At 28.8% G+C, this 22,960-nt stretch overlaps 1 protein-coding gene across 3 annotated transcripts; it reads left to right on the forward strand.

Moving 5' to 3' along the window:
- Window positions 1-1,997: 1,997 nt before the first annotated feature.
- LOC111642623 (very low-density lipoprotein receptor-like) lies at window positions 1,998-21,411 on the forward strand. Of its 3 annotated transcripts, XM_023388993.1 has the most exons (21): window positions 1,998-2,204; window positions 2,377-2,487; window positions 5,642-5,764; window positions 10,314-10,439; window positions 11,420-11,536; window positions 13,406-13,651; window positions 13,721-13,840; window positions 13,912-14,040; window positions 14,115-14,234; window positions 14,309-14,437; window positions 14,538-14,709; window positions 14,792-15,010; window positions 15,080-15,198; window positions 15,297-15,436; window positions 15,510-15,651; window positions 15,719-15,865; window positions 16,063-16,125; window positions 16,259-16,555; window positions 20,146-20,357; window positions 20,427-20,567; window positions 20,645-21,411. In XM_023388993.1, the coding sequence occupies exons 1-21, from the start codon at window positions 2,138-2,140 to the stop codon at window positions 20,687-20,689; spliced, it is 2,985 nt and encodes a 994-aa protein (XP_023244761.1). In that variant the 5' UTR covers window positions 1,998-2,137; the 3' UTR covers window positions 20,690-21,411. The 3 variants fall into 3 exon arrangements, with proteins under 3 accessions (XP_023244761.1, XP_023244762.1, XP_023244763.1); XM_023388994.1 differs by lacking the exon at window positions 16,259-16,555; XM_023388995.1 differs by lacking the exons at window positions 16,063-16,125; window positions 16,259-16,555.
- The last annotated feature ends 1,549 nt before the right edge of the window (window positions 21,412-22,960 follow it).

Raw genomic sequence — 22,960 nt, forward strand, 5'->3', positions numbered from 1 at the left:
TAAGTTTATTATGATATACTTCGTAATAAACATGGAACTATTTTCTTTCACTTATGTAGACTAATTAACATCGTTTCCATTCTTACTCTAGAAAATAACTATAAAATATAATTTTTATATTATAGAATAAACTTTTATTACTGTTAATTTTTTCTGGAATTTATTATTTTTAATTCCTGCTCTGTGGAAACTAACTTGTAAGAGATCTTTTCAATTATACCCATTATGGGTACGGCCAGGCACATAATGGGGGAAACCTAATAATAAAGGACTGATCATCCATGAAAAATTCTTTAATTTTTTCGATTTTATTTTTATATAGGCCTATATCATTAAATATTTAATTAATTTTTTGACAACTTTCTAGCGAATTTATTTTATCGTCCAATGTTCAGTACAATTGTTATAGAAGAGGGAAGAAAATTAGTTTCACGCGCTACACTCACTTAAAGCAGACTTTAATTTCAATTGTAATAATATATCTGCAATGTTTCTAGTCACATATTTATTCTAAAAATACATAAAATTAAATAAAATTTAGCGTAAAACTTCTGAGAACTTTATGAGAATTCTACCCCCTCCAGGTAAGTCGATCGGTTGATGACGATCCCTGACGTCATCCTATTGACGATCGGTGTGTCACGTGGTCCGCATTGACGTAGTTAATTCACATCGTCGTGCCTTTCAGCTGTAACTGTCAACGTGCGCTTTAAGCTGTGTGAGAAAAAATACAAAAAGTCTAAGCAGAACAATACAAGTTTGACTAAAATTATGCGTAACGCCTGCGAGTAATTACGATGCGCGTTTACGATAATTATCCAGTCATAAATCGGGTGCTTTTTAATTTAAAAAACATTAATTATGTTTAAAATGTTTAAAATAAGTATGTGTTCTATTCTGTGCGTGAAAGAGGAGAACGCTTTTATCAATGTTTATTATTTTATAATCTAAAATATATTAAATATTATGAATTTTCGATGATGCGCGATATTTATATAACATTCGTGACGTCACACTTACTCGGAGACGAGATCATAACTATATCATGGAATGTCACGAGATCGCGTGTGATATGTTCGAAATGGGACGCATAAGAAAACATAAGAAACATTAAATCTTGATCTTATAAAAGATTTTTTAAATAAAATTTAAATAAATTATCTTCCTAACTTCGATGGAAAATAAATGACGTCGCCGTGACGTCTCTTGATTAAAAAAAGTTATTTAAAAGTATTTTTAAAGTAGAATATAGATCTCAATACATAAAATAAACTAGCGGAACGATTTAATTTAAACATAAAATATAAATTAAAGTGAAAATTAATATGCGCCCACTCAATAATGCTCCAAAATTGTCTCTAAACAATACGTAAGAAGTCACGTGATAACGTAGCAAAAAGTTTTTGGGTACACTTTTATAAAGAGGGTGATATGGGCAATGAAGTGTGCTTTGTAGAACCTTTTGCACGGAGTAGAAATATATAAGATTTTCGGAGAAATCTCAAAATTTTGCTTTAAAAATCGAAATGCGCGATTTGACATTTTTTCAAAACTGTATCGAAAAAAACTACACGAACCCCAGTTTTAAGAATTAAAATACGATTAAATGAAACATCTGACAAAATTAAACATTCAATGGGAAATAAAGGGCTACAGCATTCTTCTTCATTCATTTTTTATCATCAACTATTCAGAAGAGAAAAGAAAATGTGGCGTGATGTCAGCCATTCCCGTTTATAACTGTTAAGAGGTTACCAAACTCAATTAAAAGAATTGTTTTTTTATCCGGCAAATTAACGTAAAAACCTCCGTTCAAAAACGGAAAACAAGCAAAAGAGAGTTAAATTTTAAATCGGTAAAAATTTTATTACACCGAAATGGTAAAAGATCGAGAAATTAATGAAAATTCTGGCTCACTCCAAGGGGAGACGAGCAGCAAACAGAAAAGCCATTTATTGTTTGGCGCGACCGTTGTATGGCGCTTAAGTAGCGGGGTGACTGAGTTAGGATAATTTATAAGTTGGATGTGGCGGCGGCTGGAGGGATAAGTAAGTGGCGATTTCCCGCTTTACAACGCGTTTATCTGAATGTGAGGTGTATTTATCGACTGGGGAAACAACAAACAAAGAACCCAGACATGAATCTAGATTTGAAATGGATGGTAGTGTTAATCGTATGTCTAGCATCTATTCACAGTACACGTGGTAAGTACAATGTTGTTGAACCCGGATTCGATTGGAAGAATATTTAATGGATTTCGAAGAAACTAATCGATTCCGAGACGAATCTTTTTCTCTATTGTTAAATTTTGTAAATAGAGACGGCTGCCGTCGAACGTATGTTATGTTAAAAGTTTTCTTTTGCTTCATCCCATAGGTCAATGTTCCTCTCATCAGTTCCAATGCACAAATCGGCGATGTGTTCCTTTAACGTGGAGATGCGACGAAGATTTTGATTGTGAAGATCACTCGGACGAACAGAATTGTGGTAGAGTATCAGATTTTCAATTAAACTAATTAAAACTTTCGTACAATACTTCGTTGTTCCGCGTTTTAACGCGCTTCGGCAAGGTCACTCTATATAAAATTAATTTTTAATGTTTTTTGTGTGACGGATGCTCATCCGATCTATGATTTATGGGTTTTGTTTAGATGATGGTTTCCGCATTTGTTGGCGTGGCTAATTTTTTTTAAATTTTTTATTTTTTTTAACCGGAGTGTATTTATCTATAGTTACCCTGAGGCGCTTGCATTCCTCTCGTGTTTGTGCTGTCGCTGCTGGGTTTCGCTCATCCCCCCGATAGTGGTAGTCTTTAACGATTTTTAGGCGGGGTAAAACAGTTTTGGATAAGACTTACGAGAACGTAAATAGAAATGGGGTTGAGAAATGGAGCAGACAAGTTTAGATCGACGTTTTTTTTCTTTTCATTAGTGGTTTTTGGGGGGATTTTAGTAGTTTTTTGCAGGTGGCGAATAGTGAAATGAGTTTACGAACTCGTTTCGATATAATTTTTAAATTCTTTTCTTCAAGATTTTTAAGTGCAAAATTCGAAATTAATATTTCTTGCAATTTATATAGAATTATATTTGTGTAGTTTAGTTAATTCCATTTAAAAAATGCAAAAATTGGCCGTGTATTTTTCAAAATAACTTTCCACCATCTGATGCAACCTACCAGATTTTTGCGTGGAAGCGATAAAGTTTAGACTGTAGGCAATTCGATCCTGTTCCAAAAGAGAAAAAAAATATATCGAGTTCGTTGCAGTTGTGTCTGAAAAGAGGTCGTACCTTGAAACGTTAAAAGGGGCAGTCTCTCGTAACGACGCCACATTTGCTAGTATTACATCAGCCGTGTACTTGCTTCACGTAACCAGTTTACAGGTGATTGTACTACTAAGTGAATTGATTACTGCCTTCCACATCGTACTGAGAATATTGCCTTTTTATATATGTATATAAAAATGGCGGAAGTTTAAATAGTTACTTGTTTTAAAAAAAAAATAAAAGAAAAAACTAAACTGTAAACGGACCGGCGATATTGTTGATCGCCACTAAAAGAAAAGAAAATATAAAAAAGTGGCATGTATATTCATTTGTGTTCTACTTTAAATTAACGAAAATGGTCGTTCCAGATTGTATTCTGGTTATATTACTCGTTATGAATATTGAATGAAATCGTAGTGAGGAGCACCATTTTCTTTTGTAAGAAGCGATGCTTGACGTAACGTGATGTGTAACTATTTATTTTTTTATTGAGCCGTTTAGTGATGCGGAAATTGTAGAATAAAACTTTCAATATTACTTTTCTTTTCGAAAATCTTACACTTATCCAATTTCCATTAAGATTTCGGATCAAATTTACGAATTAGCATCAAATAGAGTCACATGATAAATATTTTTTTCTGTTTATCAGATCTTTCCACTCCATGAATCAAGCGTGCCATAACTAAAGATGGTTTCCAATTTGCTCTGAATATATAATGATTTTATGTTTATAGTTCCCATATATTGTAGATTATGATGACGCTTGTGTAAAAAAACAATTCTATTAGTGAACACAGGATGCAGATTTGTCTAATGACGTCAATTACTGATTAAATAACTGCATCTGGTCTTTATCAGTATATTTTAGTTAGGTTTTAATGGGAAATTCACTATCAAAAAAGACTAAAGGTCGCAATTTTTATTTCACACTTCACCACTCCAGTATGATTCACTAAGGTGGTGCTGTGTAGTTTTACAAGTTCAAACACCCATTATTTTGCATTTTACTCGTGTTTTATTCATCTATATTTATCACAACGTGTTTCGAGCAATATGAAGCATAATTTCATTATTTAATATTCTATAATTTCGCACCTGTTAACCATTGCCGTAATTATCATTTATAACCGATGGGGATGATGGCTGCGGGAAACAGGTGCTGTCTACCTGTTTTTAAAATAAATGTCGCTGTCAAACACGATGTGTTTAACAACCGATAAATTGTTACTTTCTTGGTATTGACACTTGAAAATTCTTATATCGACGTAAGCAGTTTCAGATTGCAAAATATGTTGATGAGGTCTAGAACGATCCCACAGTAATAGATTGTATACGAGATTGTGGTTCTACAGTGTTTTACATTACCGAGTCGCGTGGTTAGTTTTTATCTCATGTTTTCGTTCATATGCGAAATTTTATATAAATATTTGTATTGTCTAAATTATAAAACCTTGCTTAATCGAGGACAGATTGAAAATTTATTTTGATATGTTATAAAACGTAACTTATCAATGGGAAAAATCTTTGAAGAAGGTCTTATTGTGTTTTATCATCATTTAAAAATGTAAATAAATGAAACGTTCTATCCGTTTGTATTTGTTTATAATTTTAAGGTTATATTTGTATAAATTTTGAAGGTTTTTTTAAGCATTTAAGATGTTTTCTACAAACGTTTTTGTTCCAGATCTCTTAAAAACCAGCTTGAAATGTGGTAATAATTAAAGATGTTGACGGATGAATCACATTTTTATCAACTTGCCTGATAAAGCTGCAAATAAAGCAATTCTGTAACAATGAGTCTTTATGAATGGCATACCGTAAAAAAATCTAAAATGGTGACTGATTCTATTACAGTCTTTTACGACTTTTATGTCATTACGTAAAAAGTCGCGTAACGAAAAAAAAATATTCAGTTTACAATTAGATTGCTTTTATTTTTTATTTATCTTTAAATATTTCTCTTACTTCTCTAACGGGATGCTGCTAATTTGGGACTCATTCTGGAGTGGGTCAGGGCTGCAGTCATCCTATTCTTTACTAAAACGGATAACTTTAACGTAGTCACATGTTTACTATGAGGAAATCCTCATTTGGCATACCTACCTACTCATTTATTTTTATTTTTTATTTTTTTAAATTACAAAAATACTGAAATAGAAAACTGGCATTCACCAACATTTTAATAGATTAATATTGCAAGAGAATACGTTATAATTTGTAACGTGACCTACGTTATCAAGGACGTTCCTACGCTAAAGTTACTTAGCGAATAATTCAGTATTTTAAAAATAAATTGGTAATTTAATAAGCTTTTTATATTGAATTTTTAATATATTGTGTTTTTTCTTGTCTCATGATTTTTTTATAAATTATTCTAGACGTTAGGACGTGTTCTGTGACCGAGTTCAAGTGCGCCAATGAAAAATGTATACCTAGTAGATGGCAATGTGACAACGAAAACGACTGTGGAGATATGTCTGACGAGGATGCCAAAATGTGTCGTGAGTATTGGTTCAAGTCATTACCAAAAATATTAAAAAAAACTTTGAAAAAATGCCGAGATTTGGCACTCGATCACTTAACCGCACAACATTCTATCAATGCATTTATAAGACAAAATATTCACGAAGTTTTGCGGTTATTATATACAATATTTAAAGTATAGATCCGATAATTAACGAAATGAATTTCCTCGTTCGTAAGATCCATTTTTCACATCATAATTATATTTTACATCGAGGTAAAATTCGATAAGATAAAATCTGATTCAACGTAAGATAATATATCCTCTTTCAAAATCACGGGATAACCTAGAATGAGAAAATTAAGGAAAATTTTTACTAAAAATTGATTGAATTTTAAGTAATATTTTGGAAAATAAACGAGAAAAAAATCTGATAGGTTGAGAAAACAAAAAAATGGAGTGTGTTAAAGCTTGAGGGAAAATTATAGAGTAAAATAATATGGCAAAGAAAGAATAAAATGAGTTTAAATAATTATCTATTGACTTTTTAATAAGAAAATTATTGTATAAGAGAAGTACATAGTTTAAGTATGAAAGATAACATTGTATATAGAACCCATAAGAGAGTTATTAATGCTTTTTTTAAATATTATAATTGTATTTTTTTATATTATCTCTGCGTGATATGCTTATATAATTGTGGTGTGATAAGAATGAGAAACTATTAAACCGTGTGGAAGATTTAAGGCCCCCTTATAAAATATTTTACTTTAGAAAAACGGGAATTTCTCCTTCTGAATATTACTTGCAGGACCAGAAAGTTCGATACGAAATTTAAAAAACCGGTTTCTTACGCAATGCGAATTAATATAAATTCTTTAATAACTTAAACACAACATTTTAGATGTAAACAAAATTATGTAATGATACTTTCACCAGGATCTTTCGTCGGATGCGATAGATAATATTTAAATGGACCAGTATCGCGTTACCATTACAACAGTTGATGTCAAGGTGATATTCAAGGTTGAAGATTTAGTTTTGATTGTTAAATTTGATAAGAGAATAAGCACTAAAAGAAATTGCGTTGTTATCCTACGCGAAGGTCGCAGGAAATTTGATTCGGGGATCGATTTTCGTACATTGTCCGGAAATTTGGTGTCAAATATGTGGCGGGTAACAATAGACGTCTTAGTTGTCTGTTTGATATTTTGTCTACTCAACGCATCGCTTATTTTTGTTTGATCATTCACGTGCAATGGCTTCGTAAAAGTACAATTTTTCCCCGTTTCCTTCAGTCTTTTACCTTTGTTTCTGAATATTTAATTTTTCCGTTGCGTGTGGGTGTGTCTTATTAGATAAAGTCTGCGGACTGTTTTCATAAAAATTTAATCATCATGTTGAAAAATTAATTTAATCTTAGAAAAAGGTTTTTTTTGATAAAAATCTGAATTTGATTGCTATCTTTTTCTATTTAAGGAACTAATTGGGATTTAACTAAATGCAATTTAAATTTTCGTTTTGTCTGGCAATACTGAAATGGAAATTTTTGAATTTATTTAAAATAGCCAATGTGTGTCGAGTATGAAAAAATTTGAATTTAAATTAACGAATCGGAATTATTTTCGACAGCTCCCTCTCAATAAATTTTACATTTACATAGTAATAGTTTTTTTTTCTTTTTTTTTCCTTTCTTCGTCGAAAATGTTTCGTCAGATATTTTATTTACGAAATTTTAAAATTTTGTTTTTAATTTCTCCCGTATGAAAAACATAATTTGATAGCGTTGCTTTTTTTTCAACTGTCAATGTTATCACTTTAGTCAGTCTTCGTTAATGGTAGACAAGGTCAAGGGAGCGGTACTTTTTGAATATTATGAGGAACACGGCGTGGGTTTATTCTATGGATATATTGTAATACCAACGTCGAGAATTAGAAAACAACGAGAACTAACCTTGATCTATGAAATTTCTCGACGTTTTCGAGTTTATTTAATCCACATATTTGTGATTTTTGCTGTTATAAATATTGTCCTTGATTGGGCGGCGATTATGAAATTTAACTAAACAAATTTTACTATCGACTGGATCTAATAAATGAAATTTTTTACAAATTGATTTTATAAAGTCTCTTTCATATCACCCATACATAAAGCATCTTTCATACAAAATAATTATTTAAAGAAAAAACAAATGAGCAAAAATGACTAAATTAAATACATAATATATTTCTCTCATTTAAAATTCATAATGTTTATAAATTGCCTAATTTCCTATTTATTTTTTATAAAGGAAGACCTACATAGATGGATGTAACTGCTTGCTTCATCATAATTTACTACAGTTTAATTACAATTAACTGCTTTCTAACTTTCCTTTTGCCTTATCGCAGCTTATTTTACTACTAAAAAACAAATGTTTACAATTGAAATCTTAGAGATGTTTTTTTAAAAAAAAAAAGAAAGTAAAATAAATAATTTTTTTAATCAAATTATATTTCAGAGATTACATATTTCATAGAAATGAAGTCATTTATATGTTAAAATTTTCTCTCTTAATTTTGTCATTATTTAATAGTTTATGATTCATTTAAAAATAAATATTTAAGATTGAATAGACATGTAGTGATGATTGAAAGAATTTCATGTGATATTTAATGTATTATTTCATAGAATGTTTAAATTTTTCTGAAAATATTTTTCAGAGAAATTTCAAATTAAAATGATTTTATGATAAATTGTATGATGATGTATTGTTTAGTTTTACATATAATCATTAGCATATATCAATATGACATTATATAATTACTTATTCTTCTTCAGAGATTTAATATATATATATATATATAATGTGTAAAAATATAAACATGTACAAATCCAATTTTTGGATTTAAGCCAAATGATGCTGGATTATATTGGGCTTTATTAATACTACTAACTACTAATTAAATTTAATTAGTAGTTAGTAGCATTAATATAGCCTGATATAATCCAATAATCATTTGGTTATAAAGTTTGTGCGTGTGTGGTTTTTTTTTTTTTTACTCTTCCCTGTGGACTGTAAGAGGGCCTTTTTCTTATACCCATTGTGAGTTTGGCCAAACACACAATCAGGCAGCTGGGTGATGAAGAATGGGCCCAAAATCCAGGACACATCACTCCCAAAAAATTCCTGGAGTTGTAGCCCAGATTTGATCCTGGTCCCCACAATGGTAGCTGACACCTTAATTGTCTCAATTAAGGCATTCAATTAGGCTGCAAATTGTCTCTCATTAAATTGTATTATCCTCCAGTCTTCCTTTTATCAATAATGCCTCCTGTTTCAGTACAATTTTAATTGTTTTTGTTTAATCTTACATTATTATCTCTGAAATAATATTGACAAATGACAATCCAATATTTTATTTTAAAATAATAATTTCACCTTCATCACTCACTAAAGTAACAGAGAAAGAAAGTCACTACTATTAATCAAAGTCAGATAAACAGATAAATGTTAGGGACTTCATCAGCATGGCATTATGCAATAGTTGGTAGTAATTCTATCATTGATTTTAAAACCCTATTTCTGTATTTATTATATTTACAACAGATATTTAATATGTATGGTACATATAAATTATATGTACTGTACATATTAAATTTACCATCTGTCTTATTCTCTCTTTGTTTAGCTCTCTGCCATCCCACATAAGTTTGAAAATAAACAGCTTAAGAAAACTCACAAGCTCTTGACCACTGGATGAAACAGAAAAACCATACATCAGATTCAAATACTAAATTATATGAATAGCCATAAAGCAAAGAAGAATAAAATTTAACATTTGTTCTTGTTCTGCTTTTATTTATTCTTATTGAGCATTGACATATACATCACTGGTTTGTATATGACATGCAAGGAACTGCCATATCAGTAATGCAGCTTCTCACACAATAATGTGTTAGCTAGTAATCTCGGGCTATTGCAATTTTATGGTAACTACCTGTGTTAAGTCTCTGCAATCTATAAGTAATGCAAGTGACCCACACTCAGAAACATCTAGTTTCCCTTATATAAAGTGTATGTGTATATATGTATATTAGTTATTATTGATATGAAAGTGACTTTATATATCAAACTATCATATCATCATTATATGCATTTGTTTTAAATTATATTACAAATTTTTTATATACATATTTACAAATAAAATTTATTTTATACAGTATATCAAACTAATATGTTGTAGTATAATGCACATTATATTTTTATTAAATTGAACATTTATATTGTCATTTATTATAAATAAACTTTTATTGGTTTTTCTCCTTGCTTTTTAGTTCAAGGTGAGTCACCTTTTGTGCCACTCTGAACAAGAAATCTATCATTTTGTACATTTTAAAATTAAATTTAATATCAAATGTAATAAGGTCTGAAAATCTTGTTTTTAATTGAGGATTAAAAATAGAAACAGTTCTTTAAATACAACAAAAGTTTTATTTTTTATTCAATCATTTTAGAAATAAACATATATTCAGGAACTAAAAGCTGTAATTTTTATAGTATTCAAGTTTTAATAATAATAATCTTTTTTGTTTTATTTTCAAGGAAATAAAACATGTTCTCCAGAACAATTCTTGTGTCATTCTTCAAATGGAGTCTGTGTACCCATGTCTTGGAGGTGTGATGGTCAAGAAGATTGTGATGATGGATCTGATGAGAAAGATGGCTGTCGTAAGTAGTCACTTTGAATAATCTTGCACAATCAATCATTGTAGATGGCCAAACTTCTACACTTTTGTTGAATTCTATCTCATAAACAATTAATTTAGGAATATTGTCTGTTGGTCACTGAAAATATACCAATAGAATAAATTATATAAAAAAATTTTCTTTTTGTATTTTTATCTGTAATAAAATTCAGTTTAGCAATATAGAGAGTATTGAAAAATAGCATTTTATATGGTAGATAGTAAACTCCATGCTAAGTAAGATAACCTTAGTAAACATAGGTCAAACACTCAACTATTTGTGAGCTAAATACAGACAAAGACATGGAATTTTCAGGATTTTTTGATTCTGTAAGTAGATACCAATGGGCATGGAAATGGAAGGAGGACCTTTAAAATAAGAAAAAACAAAAATCAGAAATAGTTCTATTCACAGATAACAGTCTTTTTTTTACTTTTCCAGCAGAAATTTTAATACACAGTCTAATATTTTCAGCCTAATTTATAGGCCAGCATAAGCTCTAAATCATACTGTAATATAATCTATTTTGGAATGCAAAGGCATTTCATAACAAATACCTGTATCAAGGTAAAAATTTGGCAACATTATCCTCCCTTTTCATATCACAAGCAACACATAGAAGCCCATAAGTCAGTCATAATACTAACAAACAAAATTGTTAATGTCTCAGAAACAGTTGAATTTTCATTTTATATTTACTAAGGATTTTTTTTCTCATTACAGCATGTAGATAATACATAACAATATTTCAGTCTTTATGGTAGATAGTCTGAATAAAAATGTTAAATGTTTTTTTAACATCTTATTTCAGTTTTATTTTATACAATATCTCACAATAAAATTGTTTATATTTTTTAAACCATTTTTATTTGTTTTTATTTTTTAATTAAATTAATATATTTTATATATATTTTTTTTAATTTACAAAAATTAAAATATTAAGCTGATATTATTTTAACTAGATCAAATAACTTGTACAGAAGAAGAGTTTTCTTGTAAAAATAACAAATGCATTACTAAAAGATGGTTGTGCGATCAAGATGACGATTGTGGAGATGGCAGTGATGAATTAAATTGTCGTGAGTATCATCTATTTAATCTTAATTTTTGGAATTGCTTTTAAGAAATCATTTCACTTGAACTGCTGCAATAAAAATAATAGATATAACAAATAGAAATAAATATATTCTTTTATAGATCTTATAAAACCAGTTTATTTAAATTAAACATTTACTTGCATATAATTATAACTATTTTCCTTATTAGAAAATCAGAGGAAAACTTTGAATAGCTTTTTTTATAGTGATAATTTACTTTGTGCTTTTCTTTGCACGAATCATGTGGAACTCTGCCATAAAAATGTTGGCAATGATCCATAAATTTGTGTTATTTGTACGACGTGTTTAGTGTATTGAATGTTTCCTTTACTACTAGTTTTATAGTATTTTGTTAATATTTTTTATTAATTGTATGTTTATCTTTCAAAGTAATGTCGACCCAGTTACGGCAGCATTAATAATTTGAATTTTATTGTTTGGCCAGTCAAGAAATATTACTTCAAATGAAGATTAATGTTTTGATTTAGATAATTTTGATTTTAAATTTTCTTTTTGTTTATATAACTAAAGTTTTTATAAAAAGTGAAACTTAGTTGCTGAAAGCTTTCTATTCAGTAAGGTTAAGATGGTCAAAATAGGAAATAACCTTGATTTATAAATTTTAAAAAAATCTGTTTAAAAATATAATCTAGGACATTTAAATTATATTTATCGACTTAAATATCTATTTTGTGGTACTCAATGACCGAAAATACATTGGTAATCATTTGTATCATAAAATTTTATTTGCAGGAAGTATTATTAAAAATATTATTCTTTTAACTTTCATAACTGATACACAAGGAAAAAATATGTCAGTTTCCTAAAAAAATTTATTAAATCACATGATGTAAGAAGATATTAATCATCAGCAATGTTCCTTAAAACACACAAAATTAACAAACAACTCCTGAACAAGGTATTGATGTGATGTATAAAATGTTATTAAAGTTAGAAATTCAAAGTTAATAATAGAAATAGAAAGAAAAAATAGATATCAGAAGTGTAAATAAAATAGAAACATTCCACTTTATACAGAATTAGGTCATTATTCATGTCAAAAGCTACTGATCCAGTTCACCTTGCAAATAGGATCAAAATTTAAAAGTAGCATTTTATCTTGATTAAATTCTTATAACTAAGGTGAAAATATCTTTATGTAAATTTTATGGCCTTTATAAAATTAAATTAATTATTTTTTTCATAAATTAATTTATAATATATTTAAAATTTAAAATAGAATGGAGCTAATTTGATAAGGCAATGAAAAACAATAAAATTATGTAACACTTTTCTTTCTTCCATTTTATATGATTAATGCTGATTAATTTCAATATCATAATAAGTTAGTATACAGTTACATACATTTGTACATAGTACACTATATACTGTAACTTAGTATGCTGTAGGTACAGTACATATGCTTTCTGCCAGTCAGAATATTGATGTATTCTCTATTCTCTTTTATTCTGTAAAAGAAAGTTATCATTTTCTTTATTTTCTCACTAAAAATTATTCAAAAAGTAGAAGTTCAAGGTTGAAAACATTCATCAATTGTCATTAAACATTTGCTGACATTTATTATGTTTTTCTTTGTGTCTGCTTTATTTTCTCTTCTATCTTAATATATAGGTTTTGTTCAAATAATTACATATGTGTAACAGGTGCTTTCTTCATTTTTTTTGTCATATACACAATGTTTTACTTTCAAAAAAAGTAATCAATAATTTTTTTCTTACAATACAAATAGTTTCTAATAACTTTAAATATTTAATCAGTAATAGTTAAATTATATATATTTTTCATTAAAATTATCTCAAATTTAAAATGGTAACTACTTTTACATTTCAGCTAATGTAACGTGCTCTAGTTCAGAATTTATGTGCAAAATTGGAAAATGTATACCTATTCGTTGGAATTGTGATGGTGATATAGATTGTATCGATGAGTCAGATGAGAAGGATTGTCCTGCTGATGCAATAAAATCTCCCTGCAGTTTAGGAGAATTTATGTGCAAAAATCGCAGAGATTGCATTCATGCATCATGGCACTGTGATGGAGAAGTGGATTGTCCAGATAGTTCAGATGAATTTAATTGTAAGTGGAGTTTGTATTTGTCAACATAAATGAAAATAGAATTGTTTTTGAGATTTACTATTTTTTAAGGTAATGCAACTTGTCGTCCAGACCAGTTTCAATGCAAGGATCATCAGTGCATTCCTGGTCCATTAGAATGTAATGGACAAAAGGAGTGTCAAGATGGATCTGACGAAGAACATTGTCCTTGTAATTATTTGCTTATTCATAATAAAATTTTCATTTTTAACTTTCATTAATACTAATCTCAATATTAATAGTGTTGATTAAATCATGTGATCTGGACAAAGAATTTGATTGTGGTAGCAATCACTGCATTCCTTTAAACTTAGTCTGCAATGGTAAAAATGACTGTGGAGAATGGGAAGACGAACCCAGAGATCAATGTTGTGAGTATTTTCAATAAAATTTCAGTCATAAACATCCTTACTACTAAAACAATAACAATTTCTTTATAATGCAGATCAAAATGAGTGCTTAAAAAATAATGGAGGCTGTTCTCAGTTGTGTGTTGATAAACCTGTTGGATATAGTTGTGAATGTAATAAAGGTTTTCAATTAGTTGATAATAAAACATGTGAAGGTGAGTGTAATATAAAATGAATAATTTTATTGTAAGTTGAATGTTGAAATTAAATTACGTGGTCATAATCTTAGATATCAATGAATGTGAAATACCTGGTTCATGCTCCCAGATTTGTATTAATACAAAAGGAAGTTATAAATGTGCATGTCATGAAGGTTACAGTCTAGAACCTAGTTCTCATCATCGTTGCAAGGCACAAGGTAACACTATTGTAAATTCATGATGACAATATAATAATTTTCCAACATATATTAAGTAATATATTATTTAACAAATTAAATTTTTCTGCTGCATATTTAGAAGGACATCCTTCTTTGCTTTTTGCTAATCGCCACGATATAAGAAAAATCAACCTTGAAACCCTGGAATATAAAGGAATAGTCATGAATCTTCATAGTACTGTATCATTAGATTATCAATTTAGCACAGGAACTGTTGTATGGTCTGATGTTGCAGAAGAATGCATTAAAAAGTTAGTTTGCTTTCTTTACTAAGAACATTTTACATTTAAAATATTAGTTGTGATTCAAATTGTTTTACCATAACTTTTTCAGAGCACCAATTGATACTGGATCACCCATAGAGAAAATCATAGATACAGATATAAAAATACCAGATGGAATTGCAGTTGACTGGATATATAATAACATATACTGGACTGATACGGGAAAAGATACTATTGGTGTATCAGATTTACAAGGAAGAAACCGAAAAACTTTGATTTCAAGTGGAATGGATGAACCAAGAGCAATTGTTTTAAATCCTCTGGAAGGGTATGATAAATTATTTTTCAAATACAATATATATATAAAAAGAAATTATAAAATTACTTTTCTTTACAGTTGGATGTTCTGGACAGATTGGGGGGAACCATCAAAAATTGAAAGAGCAGGAATGGATGGAACTCATCGCAAAGTTATAGTTTCAACAGATATAAAATGGCCAAATGGGTTAGCAATTGGTATGTAAAGAATTGATTACTGATCTATATAAAAGTGAAATTTTAACAAATATTAAAATTAGTTACTATAAAGTTTGCAAAAATTTTATTTCTTACAGATTTAGACAGTAAGAGATTGTTCTGGGTGGATGCCAAGCTTCATATTCTGTTTAGCTCTGATTATGATGGTAGTAATCGACGTGTGGTAATGTCTTCGCCAATCATGCTAAAACATCCATTTGCAATTGATATTTTTGAGGTAATTATTATAATAAATATATTTATGGTTATTTTTTAATTAACATAATCATTCATTAACAATTCTATTGTAGGATTGGGTTTATTGGACTGACTGGGAATCAGAAGCAATTCACAAAATGAATAAATTTACTGGTCAAGAATTGAGTAATATTGCAGTTGGAATATTTTCACCAATGGATTTACATGTCTATCATCCATACAAGCAACCAGAAGGTAAATGATATTAATTTATATTTAAGTGAGTTAATCTGTATCAATAAAAATTTTCTTTCTTTTAAAGGCGTCAATTATTGTAAAAATATGAATGGAATGTGTTCTCACCTGTGTTTACCAGCTCCACTTCTTACAAATGATTCTGCAAAGTTTTCATGTGCATGTCCAGATAATATGGTCTTATTTACAGATAAACACACTTGTATAGAACAAGGTAAATTCATAAAATTTTTATTATGCATATTGATTTTAATTCCTTGACTTTTCAAATACTAATTCATACAGTTTTAAGTTTTACACAAAGCTTTGGGATACTTAACCTTTTAACAAATCGAGAAATTGCCATTTACTAACAAAACAATCATTAGAAAATTCTTAAAGTTTATACAAAAACATTTATTTAATTTCTAGTTACTACTACTGTAACGATAAAAGAAACGAATCCTCCAAACACTACTCAATCACTAGTCACTGGTGAGTATTACGTAGTATCGCATTTTCTTAGTTGACAGTTATTACAAACTTTTTAAATGATTCTTTACCTATAACTTTCCTTAAAAGATAACTTTATAACTATGTATTCTTTAATTTTGCTTCCTTTGGACAGTTTCAGCTTCAATTTTATCAAAGTTAACAACTATCCCATCTACTACTAAAGTTCTAACTACCACCACAACCTCTACCACCCCTACCACATCCACAACCTCCACTACTATGAAGCCCAAATTGATTGTCAAGCCTACTTCCACTACTTCCAGTTCTTCACTACCTAAAGTTCTAACTACTACCACTTTCATCACATCCTCTACCTCCACTACCATGAAGCCAAAATTGATTGTCAAGCCTACTTCTATGTTGACTATAAACTATACTGTATCAACCCATTTGAATGCTCACACATCTGGTATATATCACTTTTTCTTTTTTTTTTTCTTTTTTTTATTTCTTATAGATTTTTGTTCTTGCATGAAAATGTATTTTATTTACTTTTTATTGGTTGTTCCTGAAAGCAAATGCTGCACAGTTTTAAATAATTTCTTAAATTTAAGGTATACTTTTTGAAGATTTATATTTCTAAATTAATCCAGACAAATGATTTAGCTTGTAAACAATTAAAAGCAATTAACTTTACTGATTAAACATGTAAACTTTCAGGGACAACCTATGCATATTTTTTGTAAATGAATGAAAATATCTTTCAGAATTTAAACTTAAATTTCTCTTTTGCATTCTTTAATATCTAAGCTACATTCATGGCATGACTTTATCTCATTTGTCAGTATAATAGCATGCAAACTATAGTCTTATGCACGTTCTCTTTATACATCTTGTCTGTAGAATATATATAAAACGAATTCACATAAAAAATGTCCTTGGAGATTTACGAACATGCCAGGAAGATTTTCCCCCATTTAATTTAAATAAAAAAATAATAATAATAATTTTCAAATATTTGTAACTAAGTAAAGAAATATTGCCGCATTCTTATCATCAAAACATAAAAATTCCGCGACAGTCTATGCTTATTTTTAGAACGTTTTATAGTTCCGAACTTTCACGCAGCGTGGCGATGCATGGAAAGTATTTATTTTAAAAAAAAATACATATTTATTTAAATTACATTTTTTTGTAATTAAATTTCATCTGGTAGAATTTTATTCCAAAATAAAAAAAAATACCTAAATACGCAATAATTTCTCCTCGTTAACAATATCGCTAGCGAATTATCGCGCGACTCCTCCTCCAAGCGATTTTGACGTCACAAATTGCCTTCTTCCCGTCCCCATTTCAAAACGGAAGTAGTTTGTCCTCAGCACGAAACTGGTAGATGGAGGACGAGTTCATTATCATCGATGACGCAGCTGTTGTCGTCGATGAGTCACGATAGCCAACGTTCCCTCCTCTCTCTCTCTCTCGTTTACCTCTGTTTCCCCCCGTCGTGCGTAGTGAGACGGGCCGACATACTGTATATACACCAAAAACCAAAGATGGCCGCGCTGATGGAGTTGACTTGGATCGTTTCGTTTTCTCTTTGCCTTTTAATAAACGGGAAGTTATTACGAGCCGATGCTTTAGTTACAGAAAGCATCACAAACAAAGGTGAGTCGCCGAATTCCCTCCTCATCGCTTTCTTTTTTCCCGCGAAAATTTATCATCCCGATTGGAGGTGCGTAGTTTTTTGGGAGAAAGGTGGCTATTTTTCTTTTTTATTGTTAGGTTAGGTTAAGCGTACGTCTCTATATCAAAATACGCTGATGTTTTTGCGCTTTTACAGTGAATTTGATTGATTTTATGACGGATTTGAGTGTTTATCATCAAGAATGGTTGCTGTGAAACACCAAGAATCATTTTTAAATAGGGAGTTTTTGGTTATTACAGTTAACCTTTAGGCACATTTTACTCAAGAAAATGTCTAAAATCTTATTAAATTCAATTATTTGAAAGGTTTAATAGGTTTAGAATCTAATAAACATGTCAAATTGTGTTATATTAATGTAATTTCCACTTTGATTTGATATTATTTGAATGTTTTCTTATCAAGATTTGTTGCTATGATATATCAAGAATCACTTATGGATAGAGTTTATTTAGGAAATTGTTATTACAGTTAACGTTTGTGCATTCTTGGCATTAAACTTGTGAAAATGTTTAAAAATCTTGTTAAATCTAAATTATATAAGAGGTTTAATAGATTTAGAACCTAATAAACATCTCTAAATGTGTTATTTTAATGTAATTTCCACTTTCATTTGAACTGATTTAGATTAAATATTATTCCTTTTTAAAACATGTTTTGGTGTTAATTTAATAAAAAGAAATATTACTCTTATTTATAGTTTTAAATTATCAAAAATTAAATTTTTGTAACTGGTTTCGATGTTTGTTATTGAGAAGAAATTATTGCATGATAGCTTAAGCTTAAATTTTATGGTCAAAGAACAAGAATTAAATAACAAATTAATTATTATTTTTTTATTATACCATACTAAAGTAGATATATTTAATTTTAAAAAAACAAAATTAAATTTTGAGAAAGAAAAATGTGTGGTAGAGAAATCAAGAAATGATGTCAATATATGAAGTCATAATCATGAAATCATCCAGTATAATATTTTATTAAATAAATATTTATGAATTTATATCTTTAAAAGGAGTAAAATGAATGAAAATTTCATTTTTTTTTTTACTATATGATTGTGTTTTATAACTTAGATTACTCAATAATAGTCTTGCTAAACCTGCTTTAAAGGGATTGAATCATCATTTTTCTACCACCTGCATTTATCAATGATTCACACCTTTATATAATACGATGAAAGAAAAATGTTAGCCTAATTAATTTCTAGTTATAACTTGAATAAATTAATTTTGTTCCAATTTAAGATAAAGTACATGACAACTGCTTAAATCTGTGGTTACCAAACTTTTCAATTTGGAGGTCCAAATTATGCATAAGTCATAAGTAGGTGGCCACAAATATTCTACTTAATCCATATATATACATATAAATAAGGCCTGTTTCTGTCATTTATAAATGATGTGTCAGATATATTTTTGTGCCATGGGCCAGATGTGGTTTGAGCTGTAGGTTGAGCACCACTGGCTTAAATTATAGAAGATAAAAAGTTTTAATCATTGTTATTGAAACTATAAACATATTCAAAAGCACAAATTTATTATTTTGAAAATGAGATGAATATATAGCTTTAAATAATTTTAAAATTATTTTGGTTTGGTTTAAAAATATTTGGTTTGTATAATTTAAAGGGACTTTTATTTTATGTATATGATGATTCAAGAAGTCAAAAACTTTTCAAAAACTTTAAACATATTTTACATATTCTCTTTTGATACAATGAATGTTTAATTAATACATTTAAAACCCAGTGGCCTGATGACTCATTTACTAATATGAAACAAATTTCATTAGAAAAACAAAAATAGCACAATCAAAATTGATATTAGATTTGTTACCAAAAAATCCAAAATTTCAAATAAGTAAAATAATTTGTTTACTACAAGATACAAAAGCTTTAACTCTTAATGCTCTTAAAATTGCATTTAAGTGAAAAATTTTAACTTTACATTTCTGAAAGTGTCAGCAAATTAATGGTAATAATTTTAAATTATATAACCTCATTGGTCTTACTGTTGATTTATTTATTTTTTTATTAAAATTGTTTGGTAGATACAATAATATATAAAGTTTACGTTTTTTTTATTATTAGTTATTTATCAATATTATCAGTGTTTCAAAACTATTCGATTGGGTTGTTGCAGGTGGCGTGAAATGTTAAAATGTGGAAATTGTGGAATGAAATTGTCATAGAGCTGATATGTATTAATTTTAAAAAATACCTTTAAAAATGTGTGTTAATGCTAAATTATCTAGAATTAATTTTAAGTTGTTTTTAATTTCTTAACACATCAAATTAAACATATTATAATATAAATTAGTATACAGAATCTTAATTAAAGTATTTTCCAATTCAGAAACTACTCCTGAAAAGACAAAGGCAGAAACAACTGAGCATATCGAAATCCATAATCTGACACCTTCTGTACCAACACGTTATTCTGAAATTAATTATACTGCACCTTACTATCACGAGCAGCAAGTTGCTCCAAAGGAGGAACCAGATACAGGAAGGATAGCTGGAATTATAATTGGTGTATTGGGTGGAGTGGCTATATTCACTACACTGGTAAAAATAATATTATTATTTTGCTTTAAAAAAAAGACAAATTATTTAAAACCATTCTTGCTTTTTCAGGTTGCGTTTCTACTGTATAAACATTACCTGCGAAGAAATGTAACCAGTATGAATTTTGATAATCCAGTGTACCGCAAAACAACAGAAGATCAGTTTAGTCTAGAAAAGAATCAGTATCAACCAGCCAGGTCGTATCCACCTGTAAGTATAACTATTTAAAACCATTGATTTATTTCTCGATTTTAATCCTAAGGCATTAAAAAATTTTTTTTCTACAGAGTCTGGAACCATTGACGTCACCTGGCACAAATGAATTTGTTTAATGTCTTCATATTATTTTACATAGTTAACAAATCTGATTGTTTGAGTGTGTGTCCATAGCAACACTGCAGTCTACGAAGCATTGGTATTGTGCTTTTGCGCCAGTACCATACTAACGAACATTGTGCAAAAATTTGGAAATACCCAATTGCATCCACTGACTGTTGCTTTGGTCACATTAGGAAAGTGATGTAGATTGAGAACTGCCAAATCGTGTTGATGAAAGTGAACATTGTTAAGATAATTAAATGCATCTGTCCAGAGTGAAAGCCACAACGTTCGGAACAGTGAGGTAGGCCATCGTCATCCGCTCCATGGGCCATTCTCCCGTACCGTGACATCAAGCTATTGTTGTTATTGTATATGGTTACCTTGTTTGTTATTTTAGAACTTTATAACAATGCAGGTCTACAAATTTGTACAGAAGTTGCTTCAGATTATCTGCAAACTTTTTTTCTTATTATGTGACTAATTATTCTGTAAATTATTGCATGTAGTTTAAAACTGTACACAAACTATCCCTCCAGTGTCCTCTCTTTCTTGGAATCTCATTTTGAAAAATTTTATTTCAAGAAGAAAGTTTTTGTATACAAATAACTGCATTTCTTTACATTGTAGAAATTTCACATTTTTCATATTCTTGTGAAATTTGCTCAAATTTGTCAAAATGCTGTAAATAAAACTTATTGAAATGTATCATTTTCAAATTGTTTAAAAAAAAAAATAGCACACAGTCATCATGCCTAAGGCTAGCTACATATGTACTGATATACCTGACAGATATACTAGTATGTGTGTAGCCAGCTTAAGAGCAAATTAAATTATAAATTATTTTGAAATTAGTTGACCATAAACTGTACAACGCATCATCTTGGTGCTTCAGAAATCATAATTCTAATCCAAAATGTCTAATGATAAATTATATTTTTATTGTTTGCTTGCTGACTTACCTTATGCAATTAGCACCACCACAATGGGTAAAAATTTGTGTACCACACATTAAAAGTAAATAATGATGATAAAATTATGTTATAATTATTTTTGTAGGAATATTTTATTTTACTATATTGGATATTAATTTTTGTTACCCTATTAGGAATCATTATTTCATTGTTTATCAGATTTAAGGTAAAACGAAAACTATAATTCTGGCACTGCAAATTGTAAAATTTTTTTCGTAGTTTTTATTTATGCTGTAAATATTGCTCTAATGTTTGAGAAAATTAATTTATAATTTTTTTTATTAAACTACATTAAGAAATAAACTACATTTTATTATTTTGAAAAAGTATTTTATTCATTTTTATGTTATCAAGAAAATTTATTTTATAAATATTTCTTCTGGCATAAACTACTATTCTCAGAGTAGGTTTATAAAACTAGTACTCTTATTACATGCATCATAAAGTCAATAATAAAATGATTTATAAATTATCAGGCTATTCACCCTCTGTATTCTGGATATTCAGTATATAAATGATCTACCATCATTTAATTTTTTCTTTTATAATTAGCAGATGATAAATAAATAATCTATCTGTATTATAAAGTCTGAATAGCCTGCTAGTTTCTATAAATAAAACTTTGTTCTATAAAAAAAACAAATTTGGATTTAAAAAAAGATTCCTTAAGTGTTTTTTTTTTACAAAAATAGGCTTTTCAATAAAATTTCAATTTGTAAACTGCTAAAAATAGTTGCTTCTTCTTGTTAATAGTATATAAATCATCTTTTCCCCCCACAGAACTTGTCATCTAATAGATATCAATTCAAATTCTTATTACATCAATAGAAAATATAGCAAAAGGTCTTTATAAACTAGCCGTTTTTCAATGTCTTCAAATTTATGTATTTTTATGATTATATTCATATTTATTTTATCAAATAAATTATAGTAAAGTATCAGGTTTCTGTATTTATTTAATTCTGGTTATAATNGAAAGAAGATAACAACATTGGGAGAGCCGAACTTAGTGGAATTATTTTGTTTAAATATTTTGTTTTTTTTTTTTTTGTTTTTTAAAGAGACAAAAAAAAACCGACATTTTTAAAGATAATTAAACTGTTTCCCACGAACTTATTTCCTGGGTGAAGATGATACATCGAGTGTGTCACCCGGAATCTACGACAGAAAAATCAATTATTGGACGGCGATGAAAAAAGTTCTAATAAGGCCATGGGAAAAAACCCAATGGAGACCCCTAAAAAAAAGGGAGGGGTCGATGAGTCGAACAAAGTCATCGAATGTTCAGTGAACTGTGTGTGTGTGTGTTGG

This window comes from Centruroides sculpturatus, unplaced genomic scaffold (genome assembly GCF_000671375.1).
Source record: "Centruroides sculpturatus isolate CEXI.00-Female unplaced genomic scaffold, Cexi_2.0 scaffold1608, whole genome shotgun sequence".
In the NCBI taxonomy this organism is placed as follows: Eukaryota; Metazoa; Arthropoda; class Arachnida; order Scorpiones; family Buthidae; genus Centruroides; species Centruroides sculpturatus.

What these genes read in the sequence shown, in the direction of transcription:
- LOC111642623 (XM_023388993.1), top strand. Translation starts at nt 2,138, where the DNA reads ATGAATCTAGATTTGAAATGGATGGTAGTGTTAATCGTATGTCTAGCA. An exon ending in TGATGAGAAAGATGGCTGTC is followed by an intron (nt 10,440 to 11,419) that starts GTAAGTAGTCAC and finishes TATTTTAACTAG; the next exon opens with ATCAAATAACTTGTACAGAA. An exon ending in TGATAATAAAACATGTGAAG is followed by an intron (nt 14,235 to 14,308) that starts GTGAGTGTAATA and finishes TCATAATCTTAG; the next exon opens with ATATCAATGAATGTGAAATA.